Source organism: Puma concolor, chromosome B1 (genome assembly GCF_028749965.1).
Source record: "Puma concolor isolate L17-30 chromosome B1, mPumCon1.1.hap2, whole genome shotgun sequence".
In the NCBI taxonomy this organism is placed as follows: Eukaryota; Metazoa; Chordata; class Mammalia; order Carnivora; family Felidae; genus Puma; species Puma concolor.
In genome coordinates, this window is record NC_141670.1 from 50,655,973 (window position 1) to 50,668,427 (window position 12,455).

Genomic DNA, 12,455 nt, shown 5'->3' on the forward strand with positions numbered 1-12,455 from the left:
TACTTCTATAAAAATAAGTTTTATTAACAAAATGGGCTCACAATATAAAATAAAGATGGTTCATTTTACCAATTTGGGGGATCATCTTTCTTATCGGGCGTGGCACTGTAGACAAGTAAATAAAACACAATCGAAGACTAGTTTTCCTGCCCAAGGCCTGTGAAACCATGCAAAATAAACACGGACCACTTAAGTCAGTCATCTTTTTACCTACCCCTTCCACCATTAACCTCTTGGGAAGCTGCTTCTGTTACTTTTATGCTACTCCTCAGCTCGCTGCCTTACCGATCCCGGCTACCCAGAATTGGGAAGAAAATGAATGTAAGTTTAAAGCAAAAGTTCTCCAGGAGATTCTGGCCATAACTCCCGATAATCACGTCCCTCAAGGGTCACTTATTCCTTAAGCCACTGACCACAAAGACATGGCCAACTGTGCCCTTTCTTGGTTTGTGCTGGGCAGCCACAGTGAAGAACTGGAGGGTTTCAGTGAAATACAAATGGTTTAGATGTTCCATTTAGAACTTCTGTAGGAATTTGAGAACGAGGTCCCGCAGTCGTACCCTGAGCATCTCATCATTGTCACAAATGATATGGGTCGAATCTTCCTCAATCTGGATGAGTGTCTCAGCTTCCTGGAGCAGGACAATATGGCCCTTTGCTGTGTCTTCTACCTTAATGTCGCTGAAGCCATGCTGTTCCAAAGAAAAGAGAGAGGAAGATGATGGATACTCTGAAAGCAAGGGGCTGCCTGAAAGGCTGGAGGATATTGCAACTGACAGTTCCAAGAAATGACACTCCCTACGGGACAAGACAAGGATGTCCCCTTTCACCACGTTATTCAACACAGTATCACAAATAAAAGGCATCCAAATCAGCCAGGGAGAGCTCAAACTCTCACTCTTCGCAGATGATGTGATACTCTATATGGAAAACCCAAAAGATTCCACCAAAAAAACTGCTAGAACTGATCCATGAATTCAGCAAAGTCACAGGATATAAAATCAATGCACGGAAATCAGCTGCATTCCTATGTACCAACAATGAAGCAACAGAAAGAGAACTCAAGGAATCGGTTCCATTTACAGTTGCACCAAAAACCATAAGATACCTAGGAATAAATCAACCACAGAGGTGAAAAATCTATACACTGAAAACTATAGAAAGCTTATGAAAGAAACTGAAGAAGACACAAGAAAATGGAGAAAGATTCCATGCTCCCGGATAGGAAGAACAAATATTGTTAAAATGTCGATACTACCCAAAGCAATCTACATGTTCAATGCAATACCTATCAAAATAACACCAGCATTCTTCACAGAGCTAGAATAATCCTAAAACTTATATGGAACCAGAAAAGACCCTGCATAGACAAAGCAATCTTGAAAAAGAAAACCAAAGCTGGAGGCATCACAATCCCGGGCTTCAAGCAGTATTACAAAGCTGTAATCATCAAGACAATATGGTACTGGCACAAAAACAGACACTCAGATCAGTGGAAGAGAATACAGAACCCAGAAACGGACTCACAAACGTATGGCCAACTCATCTTTGACAAAGCAGGAAAGAATATCCAATGGAATAAAGACAATCTCTTTAGCAAATGGTGCTGGGAAACTGGACAGCGACATGCAGAAGAATGAACCTGGACCACTTTCTTACACCATACACAAAAATAAACTCATAGTGGATGAAAGACCTCAATGTAACACAGGAAGCCATCAAAATCCTTGAGGAGAAAGCAGGCAAAAACCTCTTTGATCTTGTCTGCAGCAACTTCTTACTCAACACGTCTCTGGAGGCAAGGGAAACAAAAGCAAAAATGAACTATTGGGACCTCATCAAAATAAAGCTTCTGCACAGTGAAGGAAACAATCAGCAAAACTAAAAGGCAACTGATGGAATGGGAGAAGATATTTGCAAACGATGTATCAGATAAAGGGTTAGTATCCAAAATCTATAAAGAACTTATCAAACTCAACACCCAAAAAACAAATAGTCCAGTGAAGGAATATGGGCAAAAGACATGAATAGACACTTCTCCAAAGACGACATCCAGATGGTCAGCAGACATATGAAAAAAATGCTCAACATCACTCATCATCAGGGAAGTACAAATCAAAACCACAATGAGATACCACCTCACACCTGTCAGAATGGCTAACATGAACAACTCGGGCAACAACAGATGTTGGCGAGGATGCGGAGAAAGAGGATCTCTTTTGCATTGCTGGTAGGAATGCAAACTGGTGCGGCCACTCTGGAAAACAGTATGGAGGTTCCTCAAAAAATTAAAAACAGAACTACCCTACAACCCAGCAACTGCACTACTAGGTACTTATCCAAGGGATACAGGTATGCTCTTTCCAAGGGGCACATGCACCCCAATGTTTACAGAAGCACTATAATAGCCAAAGTATGGAAAGAGCCCAAATGTCCATTGATGAATGAGTGGATAAAGAAGATGTGGTGTGTATATGTGTGTGTGCGCACACACACACACACACTGGAGTATTACTCGGCAATCAAAAAGAATGAAATATTGCCATTTGCAACTATGTGGCTGGAACTAGACGGTAGTAAGCGAAATTAGAGAAAGACAAATATCATATGACTTCCCTCATATGAGGACTTTAAGAGACAAAACAGATGAACATAAGGGAAGGGAAACGAAAATAATATAAAAACAGGGAGGGGGACAAAACAGAAGAGACTCTTAACTATAGAGAACAAACAGAGAGTTGCTGGAGGGGTAATGGGAGGGGGAATGGGCTAAATGGGTAAGGGGTATTAAGGAATCTACTCCTGAAATCATTATTGTATTATATGCTAACTAACTTGGATTTAAATTAAAAAAAATAATTATTAAAAAAAAGAAATGACACTTCCTAGACTTGGCTAAACTGAACATTCTAGAAACTGCCATTTTTGATGCTCCTCCACACAATTCTTCACACTGTCACATGACCTTCTATAGCAATAGAATTCAAACATAGCTTCATCTACTTTAAAAGAAGCCTCCAAACATGCAAGATTATACAAACCACAACAAAATTTCTATAACCTGCTTAAACTTTTGTAAGTTATCTGGGGAACACATCTAAGCTTGGGTTCAGGAGTCCAGGACACTGGGCTGTCCATCACCAGCCTCCATATGCCAATGGTCTCTGATAAAAAAAGCTCCATCCTATCTTAGGAAAATGCATTCCTCAAAGCAAGACACCAGTGACCTTGTGATTTGGCGAATCCCTTTCAAGGAAGGACACAAGGCAGCACAAGAAATACTTCTTTAGCTACCTTAATGTGAGTTATAGAATTTTCTTTCACATCACACATAAAGTTGAGAAAGCAGAAAAATAGTAGAAATAAGGCTGATATGCCTGAAAGGGACACAGGATAGGCAAAGAAAATGGTCTAGGGAAAGTCTCTACCCTTAGTTCTAGAAAGCTTGTATAGGTTAGGGCAGGTACTGATATTCCTCTTGCAGGAGAGGAGGCAGAAATGGTGAAAAGGAAGAGTCCAGGTCAGATCCTAAGGGTCAATTCCTTGATGAGCCAGGCGAACTAAGTGAAGGTCTTTCTGGGAGAGCAAGTTGTTCCAAGTTTATAAAAAACAAGTCAAGCTCTTGTCCTACCAACAGGGGCTGGAGCACTGCAAGGTCACAAGGAAGCAGTGATTGACATGTTCACCTGCATCACAGGGGACACTCCCATGTTAATTACTAGTGATCCTACTCTCAGGGGCTAGGAGGGCTGCACAATGTGGCTGCAGTCTCTTCAGGGAAAATTAAAATTCTAATGGATGGCTGCCGATTTGGGAAAGGACCAGTGTCTTCCAGGTGACTGCTGATTTCTTCCCTCTCCTCCCACCCCGTCTGGGGATTGCTGGCCCTGCTTCTAGAATTCCCAGGGATCCAGGGATCCAGCAACACTGGCGCCTCTGCCCTCACTGCCCCCAGGCCCAAGCCTCTCTTCTCTTGTGACAAGCCACGTTGGTGCTCTGGCAGCAAGGGGTCTGCTTGAGAAGTGAGGCTCTAAGGGGCGGACTTCCTGGCTGCTCCCACCTTGCCTATCCATCGCATCTAGGTTTTTGAGGAAGGGACTTCCTTGGTTTAGTTCCCACAAGACATAGATGTCATGAGGCAGTCTTCTAGCGGCCTGGTGCCTGATGGGGAGGAAGAGGCTGGCAGAGAAGCAAGTGGGGGACCTACAGTGAAGGAGGGCATGGTCTTCTCTCAACTCTGTGACCCTCCCCTGGTTCTGTTTCCTGCCACGGCCCTGGATCAAGCAGATGCTTCAGAGACAGGAGCCCAGACCGTGGAGACTATGAGAAAGGCAGCAGCACACATTCCTCGAAGCAGGTGAACAGCAGGAAGGGAGGCTCCCGCGCAGCTTTTGCAGGTGCAAACCGAATGCGCTCACCTTCTCCAGGGCCTGCACGAACTGTTCTACCGGGATGGAGCCACTCAGCAGTGGCTTCAGCACTTTGCAGTCTGGAATGTCATCGCTCGCCCGCTTTCTCTTCTTACCGCCTGTGGGCTGGGTGGGCCTGGGTGGGGGCTAGAGAGGGGAAAAAAACACCATCTCAGCATGAGGTCAGTGCAGGCCACAGCCAGAACCTGTCTGTCCATCCTACCAACACAACCTTTTTCCTGGTGGAGGCCCTGGCGCCCGGCCCGGCGTCACCCTGTGTGAGGTCAGCCAGCTCTTGAGTTCAGAGTCACTGTTAGCTGGGGGCTCCATCTGGAGTTCTTCATAACATAAGCTAATGCCAAAGCATCCACACAGCATCAATATCTTTTTTGGCAAAGAGATCTCCCTTTTATCAAGACTCGTCTCTAACTGATTCAATTCAGTATCTTCTGAATAAAATTTTTAAGATTTTATTTTTTTAAAGTTTATTTATTTAGAGAGAGAGTGCGAGTGGGGGAGAGGGGCAGGGAGGGGGAGAAAGAGAGAATCCCAAGGAGGCTCCAAGTTGCCACCACAGAGTCCAACATGGGGCTCCCTCTCATTGAACCCTGAGATCATGACCTGAGCTGAAATCAAGAGTCGGATGCTCAACTGCCACCCAGGTGTCCCTTCTGAGTAAATTCTTAATAATAACCTGTGCTGGCCACTGCAGGTGTAGCAACAGCAGGTTGGTCGCAGCCACTAGCGGTGGGGTCAGACTCATGCGCTGACATGAAGGTCAGAGAAATTGTCTAAAAAGCAGTGATGGCGGAGCTTCGGGAGGGTGAAGTAAAGGCGAAGTGGGAAATACAGCAGGTGAGGGCACAGCATGCGCCTCATGTATTTGAAGTGGCAGCTCCGTGCAGATCATTCAGGGTGTCAGAGCAGCACAGCCAAGTCCGGAAGGAGTTTTTCTAAGGGGGATGAGGGAGGACGAGTGCCTGAAGAGCTGCACTGCGAGGCAGTGAACACGCGTGAACATAGGGCACGGGGGGGGGGGGGAGGGGGGCGCAGAGGGGACAACCGTGGGTGGGGGTGCTCCCAGGCCCCACCCACTTCTGCAGGTGTGGGGCTGGCGCCAACCCAGCTCTCCGCACTGCCCGCTGCCTAACAAATGCGCCCGCGGGAGCTGAGTGGGGCCGGCACTTTGGGAGCCGGGAAGGGCACTCAGGCTGATGTGTGGCCTCCACTCTATGAGTAATAGCTGCTCTTCCCTTTTATCTCTCTGAGGCGTGTGGCCAGAGAAGTAAGTAGTGAAGAATCTATATGCAGGGCCCTCTTTGTTTCAGATCGAATCCATTATGTAGTGTGCTAACTTCCGCAGTGGGACACTGGGACCACGATCGTGGGCGCTTCCTCGTGGACTCAGGCGCAGCCCACCCTCCCCCATACCTGAAGGACGTGCTTGTTATCTTTCGTGTGCAGCACTGCCGAGACCGTTGCCAAGGAAATGCCAGGCTTAATCTCCATGGGCACCAGTGAATCTGCGAGCTGGAAGCACACAGGGGTTTCAGTCGGGCTCGCCTAAATTTGGGGACGAGGTGCAGCAGCTGTGCTGTCCAGGCAGGAGCTGGAGGCCACACCGGGCTGGGACTCAAGTGCCCCCGCCAGCCTGGTGGGAAAGACACGGCATCAAACGCCATAGCGCTGAGCCTTTCATGATCACCTTTATTCATTTCCTTTTCTTTTGAACTTCTGTCTACATCACTGCAGTCTAACATGGCCACATAATTTTAAGGAAGAAAGAAGGTAAAAACATTTTTAAAATAACATGAATCAAAAATGTATCGCACACAGAAATGTACACCTCGGTTGTAATAAAGAAAGGAAGTAAGAGAAGCCGGAGAGGCAAAGGGGATAGTGGTGGTGGGTAAACTGGGCTGTGAAGACTTAGAGAACTCGTCCGACCGCAACTCCTTAGACAGTGTTCTGGGTGCCCTTCCCAGCGACAGCCCAATACTCACCAGCCGTCACCCACTTGCAAGCCTGTGCCACTGTGTGCTGGGACCCCAGCATGCTGACCCTTCTGCATCTCCCTTTTGTTAGCTCCACCCCCACCCCAAATGATGAGATGCCCACACTGTGCTAAGGGCCCATCACCTATACTGCCACAACCTCACATCCATCTTTCAGGTGGCTTTCAGGTGGCTTCCAGGCGGCTCCGAACACTTTCACAGTATTCTCCAAAACCTCAGAGGGCTTCTCTTCATGCAGAAATACCTACTGAGTGCTGACTTTTCATGCTAGCCTCCACCTCTGTCCTCATGACCACTAGGTGACTAGTGTCAGGCAGGAAGGACAGGGCAGTAGCATTTGGACTAAGTGAGCTAATTCCTGGAAACGTGACTTCTCCCAAAGGCGGAACATCCAACCTTTACCTGGGGGGCCATCTCTTTCCCTACCACCTGAATCTGAGGTGTACCCCATCTCCTCGCCAGCTTTAGAGCTCCCTGACCCCGCCACTGGCAGTGATGTGTGATCTTCTAAGAGGCCGTAGCGCTCAGCTTTAGTTGGCTATTGTTCTTGCTGTTTTATTAGGATTCTGTGACTATAAGAGTTACTTTCCAACAACAGTATGCATACTCTTTCTGGAAAATTTGGAAAACAGAATACACGTAGACCCCGGTCTGTCCCAGTCTCCTAGATTTAAGAACAAAAGTAAACAAATATGCAAGATGCCACTTAGGTAAATATGAAGATCTATATCACATGGGCAGAGGAAGCAGCTCAGGGTATTTAGAAGAACTGGAAAACGGAATGTGAAAATTGTTTCACGAAATAAGAAAACATATGTGGCACAAGTGTGAAACGTTCCCCACCGGGGAGACATGTCTGCTCCAGTCTCCCGACAACACCTGTCCGTGAGCATCCTTTTCCTTCCTACACTGCAGTTACACCCATCCCAGGGAAACCTGCCTAGCAGAACTTTAAAGCCAAAGAACTGGCCTGGGAGGTTTGGGGACGGCACTGTGGGAACCCAGCAGGTGAGATACTCTCCCTGGGCAGCCCTGTGAGGGAGATCTAAGACTCATCTAGGCTTGAGGGAGGTCTCCACTCTGATACCTCCGTGAGGGAGGGAGCACCCCTCGCCGCCCTCGAATAGACAGTCTTCCGAGAACCCGTCCATGAGGGTTGTCGCATCCGATCTCCCGTCTTGCACTCAGAGGGACAAAGGGGGAGGATTTATGGGAAGCTGCACACTCTCATTTGGGGGAGGAATAAGCATCCTTTAGTAGCAGCAAAACCTAAAGAGCAGCGCCAGATTTTAACCTCCTCATCTCGCACATGCGTCTCCCAGGCAAAACTCTACATTACGTCCACGGACAAAAATTTATGTAAAAGAATGTTTCTGAAAGCATTACTTATAATATAGAAAAAGCAGAAATAATAAAGCTCACCAATGAAGGAATAGTTATGATAAACTTATGATAGACCATTACACCCCCACTAAGATGTTTACTTGTCGCGACCTACTACTGTTCCATGACCAAGGCAGCATGCTGGGTAGGATTCAACTACACACAACACACACACACAGAGAACAGACAAGGCAAATACACAAAATTCTGAGCAGTAGTTATCTCTGGCACGGGGACCACGACTGATTATTTTGTCTTTATCCTTTTTTTTATTCTATTTTCCGAATTTTCCAGAAAGAGTATGCATACTTTTATTGGAAAGTAACTCTAATAGTAACAGAATCCTAATAAAACAGCAAGAGAAGGCAGAAGGGCCTTAAAAAGATGGCTGTACAGAGCACTGCTCTCAGGAAAGTGTGGGACCTGAGCCTCTTTCAGGGGCATTGTGGTCAATGTGACTGTCCTAATAATGTGAGTTTTAGCCTTTTCACTCTTGCTATCACGAGTGTTCACTGGGATTTTCTCAAGGTTACATGACATATACTATCCACAACAAAGCGAAAGCAAAAGGAGATAGGACAGTCCACAAGCAGACATTAAAGAGATCTGCAAATGGAAAATAGTGCCCTGTTCTCATTGCCTTTTTTTAGAAACATTTTCTCATAAAGGTATTTTAGTTGTGTTAGCATCTAATGGGTTTATGTCATTATTTTTATAGCTTTTTAAAAATTTTATTTTAGAAAGAACAAGATCACAAGAGGGAGAGGGGCAGAGGAAAAAGGAGAATCTTAAGCAGGCTCCACGCTCAGCATAGATCCCGACGTGGGGCTCAATCTCAAGACTGTGAGATCATGACCTGAGCCAAAATCAAGAGTTGGATGCTCAACCAACTGAGCCACCCAGGCACCCCCTAAATCATTATTTTTAAAATGAATAAATATTCAGGGGCGCCTGGGTGGCGCAGTCGGTTAAGCGTCCGACTTCAGCCAGGTCACGATCTCGCGGTCCGTGAGTTCGAGCCCCGCGTCGGGCTCTGGGCTGATGGCTCAGAGCCTGGAGCCTGTTTCCGATTCTGTGTCTCCCTCTCTCTCTGCCCCTCCCCCGTTCATGCTCTGTCTCTCTCTGTCCCAAAAATAAATAAACGTTGAAAAAAAAAAATTAAAAAAAAAAAAATAAAATGAATAAATATTTTTAAAATGTCTTCGTTTTAACATCTAATATAGCAAATATCAATAGATGTAACCCACATAAACAAAAGCTCTTTGAGGTTCTAATTTTTTTAAGTAGGCTCCATGCTGGGCATGAGATCACGACCTGAGCTGAGATTAAGAGTCAGATGCTTAACTGACTGAGCCACCTAGGCGCCCCTTGGGTTCTAATTTTTAAGAAGTTTTGAGACCAGGAATTTTGAGGACATGTTCAAGCTATCTCAAGAGGCAAAAGAAAGCCAAAAGTAGCTTCCCACAGAGCCTTCCACACTGACATTGCAGGAGCTAGGCCATGTGACTCGGGCTGCCTTGCCCTCAGTTGGTCGCTCATGCACAGTATACCTCAACTGTCTCACATGTACAATATGCACACAAATAATCACATTTATAATCCTTATATGTTGATTACTCTTATTTCCCTCCATCTAGCTCTGAATTTGATGAAACTTGACTCACACTCAAATGAGGTCCAGAAAGGATGAGAAAAATCCACCGTGGTCAGGGACGGAGCTGACATCAGTGCCTCTGTTCTGAGAGGCCCTGGCTTCCTGGCTTAAACACGTTAAATGTGAACACAAGCAGCGGTCCTGATGTTAACAGCTGTTACTTCATTGCCCGAAAAATAAGGCGGTTCTGAAGATCCCGCCTCTCTTCCCAGTTCCTTAAGGGGCTGTGTTCTTTGGTTCATCCGCATTTGACACAACGCCAAGAAAGCCACCTCTGAGATCATCTTTTTTCAGATACTCAAGTGGAAAACCTGGGTGTGACCATGAGAAAGAGAACAGCTCACCTCTGGCATGATTTCGATCTTCTCGTACCGACGCTTGAAAGGCAAGGCGAGGACCTCGGCCCGCCGATAGGACATTGCAGGCGGCTGGCAGTCGATCATCAGGTCCATGCGGTGGGACTGCGCTGGGGGTGGCTGCGTGTACTGCTCGGGGCAGACCACGTGCAGCGGCTGAGAACCAACAGGACAGGGGCAAGTAAGGGAGGAGGCCCACCTCCGTGTGCCCGCACTCCTGCTCTGCCTCACCACCTCCTGACCCCACCCCCCCAAACCCAAACACTGGGCAGCAGGAGAGGGGAGTGCAGTGCGGGGAAAGAATAAACATTTCAGAGCAAAGCCCTCAACTGCCAGTCACGTGGACTAGTGGGGGATCCACTGCCTCCGTTTGCATTTGTTTTTATGTTTTCACTGTTTTTAAGTCATTTTGATGGTAACTTCCATAGGTCTGTGCCCAACTGGTGCCCAACTGGTGCCCAAGCCCCTTGAGGGCAGTCTTCTTGTCACACCTACCATCACTGACCGGTATAGCTGTTGGCCGATTGGCAAGAACTGCTGACTTTGGGGCTAGTCTGGTGTTTTGGGGTGGGGGCTTCTCTGGTATCTGCAAGTGCACTGGTGTTAGACAGTGGGCAGTGCACAGCTCACATACTCCACTGTGTGGGACACACTGAATCAGATCTTTTTTGCAAAATATCTCTTTGTTATTCTGAGAGACAAAAATAGTAAACCAACATTTACTTGGGACAAATACCACCCAAGTGAAAATGGATCCAGGTAGCCCACTGAGTTGTACTGACACTGCTTTTACTTAAGAGCCTGGAGCTCACCTCCAGCTCCTGGAAGGCCTTCCAACAGGAAGCACTGGAACAGCCGACCGGATGCACTAAAAACAGCACTTGTTCCGTTGGGCTGATCCTTTTCTTCCTCCTGATGGAAGGTTAGGTTAGGATCTCCTAACTCTTCTCAAAGCCATCCGAGTGCACAGTCGCAGCCTGAGGACCCGTCCCCGCTTCCCTCTCCTACAGTGGGGACCAGGTAGCCTCTGGCTCCCACAGTCATATACCGCCAGGGGCTCCATGAGCACACCGCTGCCGTGTGGACCACAGGGGGAACTTAGTCATGAAAACAACAGGCTCTTAACTGCTTCTGCCAGTGTGCTGATGAGTACACGGTGGGTATCGAATTGCCAAATCAGCCCAAACTTATCCACTACTCTCAATCATGTCTAGAGAAAGCCCATATTCTTTCCTTGTAGGGCCAGCAAGCTAGTGATGGCCATAATCCATTATTTCTGCATTCCTGAGGTTCTTCAGCTTTCCATTTCTTGTTACCCTTCCTTAGAGCTCTGGGTAAGTGCCTCCCATCCTGAGGTCATAGGTTCTGTGAGGAGGAAAGCAAACTTCTGACCTAGGCCAAGAAAAATGAAGGGAGCTAATCGTACCTTGCTAAATTACTAGGTGAAGCGACAGAAGACATGCCAGGGCGCCCTGGTATTCCTTTAAGCTCCTGAGGCAATGGGGAATGAGAAGTTTTCCTCTTGCCTCTCCCTCGCCAACTGCAAGCAGCCTCCCCCAACCCTACTATCAAACTTGTGCCAAGAGGTTGCTGACCCGGTGCAGTGATTTTTACTCCCCGCCCCCCCCCCCCCCCACATTCTCCTGTATAGATGGTCTTCCTTAACCCACTGCTTTACCCAACTACTTCTTCCCTTGCCCTACGGCAGAAGATGCAAAAGGAAAAAACAAACAGAAGCCACAAAAAATAAACCAAAACAAACCCCTAACAAAAAGCAAAATAACAGTGTTCGTGGTACTAACCCACATCTGCAACGAGGAACCAGTACAGGTTTCAGTGAAACTGTCTTTCGGCTTGAGGAGTCTGTTTCTAGGGCTATTTTGGTGGGGGGAGGGGGCGATTTGCTTTTGACTGGACACAGAAGGTCCTCATCAAAAATAACAGGCTAATGCTTTCCTTCCCTTCCACCTTTGATTTCTTTAGAACAGAAACTGCTTCCAGGTCTTAAAGCCCCCTACCTGGGGCGGGGCGGGGCAGTGACCGGCACAGGTGCCAGCATGCCGCGGACTCCAGACTCCGGGGACACGAGGAAGGGAAGAAGCGCAGCCAGACGGCCCGCCCTGCCGCAAACTCCCGGCTGTATCGGGGCCGTGGGGAGACACCAGCACTTCCCTTCCTTACCTGTACTTCTTTGAGCAGCTTTGACACTTGAATGAAGTTCAGTCGCGTATCGATGGGGCAGTAAATGCATTTCATGGCCAAGGGCTGGTAGGGAGCCAGTGCTTCCAGGTAGGAGAAATCAGGTTCTAATGGGAGCACAAAAAGGAAAATTTAAAATGCAAGCAACAGAGTTGCTACCAAGTGAGGAGGCGGCTGGTGTGGTCAAGGCCAGGAGGAATCCGTACCGAAGTGCAGAGGCTGGCGGGAGCTGGATTCCTGATCACTGCAGAGGGTCACTTACTCACAGGTAAGGACGGGGAGAGGCCAGAATGAACAGGGCAGGGTGGGTGTGGGCTCAAGATTTTCAACACAGAGAGACGGAGGAGATAAATGAGGGGTTACATAAGTAAATGGGGGAGAAGGGAAAACTCTTTGTTGCAACAGAATGCCAAATAAATGTAAACAATGAAAGTAAAAA

The 12,455-nt window shown here is 47.3% G+C and overlaps 1 protein-coding gene across 2 annotated transcripts in view; it reads right to left on the reverse strand.

The window, feature by feature from the left end:
- The window catches only part of INTS9 (integrator complex subunit 9), a 104,056-nt gene continuing 91,601 nt past the window's right edge, over positions 1 to 12,455 (reverse strand). For both annotated transcript variants that reach the window (XM_086703789.1, XM_025921591.2), the window contains 5 exons: positions 11,999 to 12,123; positions 9,806 to 9,973; positions 5,841 to 5,939; positions 4,419 to 4,556; positions 1 to 692 (listed from right to left, as the gene is read on the reverse strand). In XM_086703789.1, coding sequence (XP_086559915.1) covers positions 516 to 692; positions 4,419 to 4,556; positions 5,841 to 5,939; positions 9,806 to 9,973; positions 11,999 to 12,123 — 707 coding nt within the window. In that variant the 3' untranslated portion in view covers positions 1 to 515. The remainder of the gene's footprint in view (positions 693 to 4,418; positions 4,557 to 5,840; positions 5,940 to 9,805; positions 9,974 to 11,998; positions 12,124 to 12,455) is intronic.